The 3,128-nt window shown below is 35.2% G+C and overlaps 1 protein-coding gene across 1 annotated transcript; it reads left to right on the top strand.

Moving 5' to 3' along the window:
- Positions 1-525: 525 nt before the first annotated feature.
- Positions 526-2,529, top strand: LOC123665682 (actin-related protein 8). The gene has a single exon (XM_045599945.1). It carries the CDS (start codon positions 526-528, stop codon positions 2,212-2,214), a length of 1,689 nt encoding a protein of 562 aa, XP_045455901.1. The 3' UTR covers positions 2,215-2,529.
- Positions 2,530-3,128: the final 599 nt, after the last annotated feature.

Genomic DNA, 3,128 nt, shown 5'->3' with positions numbered 1-3,128 from the left:
CTAGTATATTTGAATTTATTTGCAATACTATCAATGATATTTGAAACAGGATCAGGACCTTCATTCATCGGATGTGAAATTTTATTTTGATATTTCAGGCTTCGGCCTATTACAGACTTGGTTTCGACCTCGCCTATCACTTATAGACAAAGAAGAGTAGACGAAAATATGAAATTTCAGACTTGGTTTCGGCCTTACTCTACCAGTCATCGAATCAGAAGAACAATAAAGTTACTTCAGACTTGGCTCCGGCCTTTTGATATATCAGAACGAAACTTACAAATTCAGACTAGGCTGTATGGATTATAGTCCTTTGCCTTTCCCTATTGGGGATAAATTTTAAAACAACAACAACAACTACACTACAGTACAGGTTATGTTTATGATATTACCTGAAATTATAAAAACAGAAACTTTACAAAATACCCTATACTTATACATATTATCTAAGGATTTGAAACAAAGTAACAAATTTATTAGTTTCTTATTTCATCTATTTTGTTAAGCTTTCAAAAAGACTTAGAAATGAGTGTACCGGCTCAGGATCCTGGTTCTGAACAGTTCCAACAGTTTCCTTCTAATAGAATCATTGTGATCCATCCTGGCTCACTTTTTATTAGAATAGGTAGAGCTTCAGATCTTTTACCAGTTAAACAACTCCATTGCATCGCTAGGAAACGGCGCCCAGGAGGTAAAATATATCGCGATCCTTTTGTACCTCCAAGTGTACCCAAAACGAAAGAACTTATTGAAGAATTAGAAGAATGTAGGCTACAAATATCACACACGCTTCAGTCTTGTATGCAGTCTAACGGCGCTAGACGATACGCGACACCACCTCAACAAATCGCGGCGTTTAATCGCAGATCCTTACCAGAAACTGTGAACGATGGTGAACCCTGGCCTCAAGTACAGTGTGAGATCGTTGTTGGTGACTTAGTACTCGACATTGATCCAGAATTGCCTTATAACATACATTTTCCATTCCGAAGAGGTGATTTCAATCTTCATTCTGAAGTAGGTGGTTCTATTTCCTCTGTTTTAAACGACTTGTATTCTATTTGGAGTTCTATAATAGAGTACAAGTTGGGTATACCTCTGATTGAACTAATAAAGTATCGGTGTGTTTTGCTAATACCAGATATTTACTCAAGAAGTCATTTAAAGTACCTCACTACATTATTGCTTAAAGATTTAGGGTTTGGACACTGTTTTCTCCTTCAAGAGAGTGTTGGCGCGACTTTTGGCGCCGGTATAGGCTCAGCGTGTGTTGTAGATATTGGCGACCAAAAGACAGCCATTTCTTGTGTTGAAGATGGTATTTCCCACAAAACAACAAGATTAAGAATGGATTACGGAACTGGTGATGTCTGTCAAGCTTTATCTTGGATGTTTCATAAAAGTGCTTTTCCATATAAAGATTGGAATGAGAATGTACCAAGAGACGTTATCCTCATGCGTAATCTCTATGAAGAATTTTGCCATGTAAATCTCGATGTGTGTGGACCACAGGAAAAGACATTTCTAGTTGATCATCCTGGTGATGTAGTTAATAAATACACATTACAAGTTGGTGATGAATGTATCATATCACCCCTATCATTATTCTACACAGATTTACTGAAAATAACTGGTCCAAAAACAACCAAAATACAAAATAGACAGCCAAGCGACGCAGAGGATCCTTTTGATGCAGAATTCTTGAGAGAAACTGGTAGAAAGCGTGAATCAGCAGATCCCATAGCCAACGAAAGCCAACAATTAGAAGCAATAAATGACAATCAGCCTACTACAAATCCAGATGATGATATAGTTGTGGATACATTAGAGGGCACTCCGGCTGACATATCAATGGCTCCAGGGCAAGTGCTTAGCTTAGACGCAGCAATATTACAAAGCATAGACCGTTGCCCCAACGAAGAGTTAAAACGAAAGATGTACAGTAGTATTTTAGTCGTCGGAGGTGGAGTCAAAGTTCATGGCCTAAATCTATGGCTGCAAAATCGATTAGCACTCCAAATCCCATATACATACAAGACTGAACAATTAGAAATAGTGACATCACCGAAGGATATAGATCCGGCAAGCACTGTTTGGAAAGGTGCAGCGGTTATGTCGTGTTTGGAATCAGCAATAGAGTTATGGATAAATCAAACCGAATGGAACAGATACGGGTTAAAAGTATTAAGAGAGCGTGCTCCTTTCATATGGTAGCATTTAAAACTTGATGTTAGTTTTTCATGTAAAAATATTGTCCATACTGTTAGTTTGAGTCTTAATATTGCATTAATTTGATCTGAGCTGACTATAGTATAAAAGATATACTAGAAATGTGTCATTATTATTATTATTATAAGAAATCAAATCAAAAACAACAAATAGAACAAAGAAATTGATTGTCTCATCATTATTATTATTATTATAAGTAATCAATCAAGAACAACAAATAGAACAAGGAAATTGATTGTGTCATCATTATTATTATTATAAGTAATCAATCAAGAACAACAAATATAACAAGGAAATTGATGAAATATATTATAATTTTAATGAAAAAATAAATAAAACACCATTTTCCGTTTTAATAAAAATATATTTAAAATACTGTTGAGGTTTTCTTGGACTTAGCCTAATTATTCAAAATCGATAAAAATATAAAATGTACATGCAAAATAAATAAACACTTCACACTCAATGAACCCCGGTAAGATTTTCTCCTGTTTCAAGGGTTCGGAAAACACAATACACAAGTACAAACTCCCAGACCACGACAAAAATCTATATGGCAATTATAAATATCTATCGTGAGCAGGGATCGAACCCGCGATCGCCAGCGCAACAGCCAGTGCTGTGACCGCTGCACCAACGCGTCGTCTAACAAAAATGATACCTATTTTATTAATATTGTTGTTTCCATGGGCTGTTAAATTGATAAAAGTTAGCAAATACTGAAGTGGAACTATCCATTCTTCATAAATTACATCATAATTTCAGTATTAAAATAATATATACCAAGATTTTACATTACAAAAAAACCAAAATCAGAATTGTCTGGATGTGAAATTTTAAAATACAGAAAAATGCCCTAAATTTGACGATATATTAAAAACGCTTGAACCTGTCAAGCC

Source organism: Melitaea cinxia, chromosome 24 (genome assembly GCF_905220565.1).
Source record: "Melitaea cinxia chromosome 24, ilMelCinx1.1, whole genome shotgun sequence".
Classification (NCBI taxonomy): Eukaryota; Metazoa; Arthropoda; class Insecta; order Lepidoptera; family Nymphalidae; genus Melitaea; species Melitaea cinxia.
This window is presented reverse-complemented; position numbering and strand designations above follow the sequence as displayed.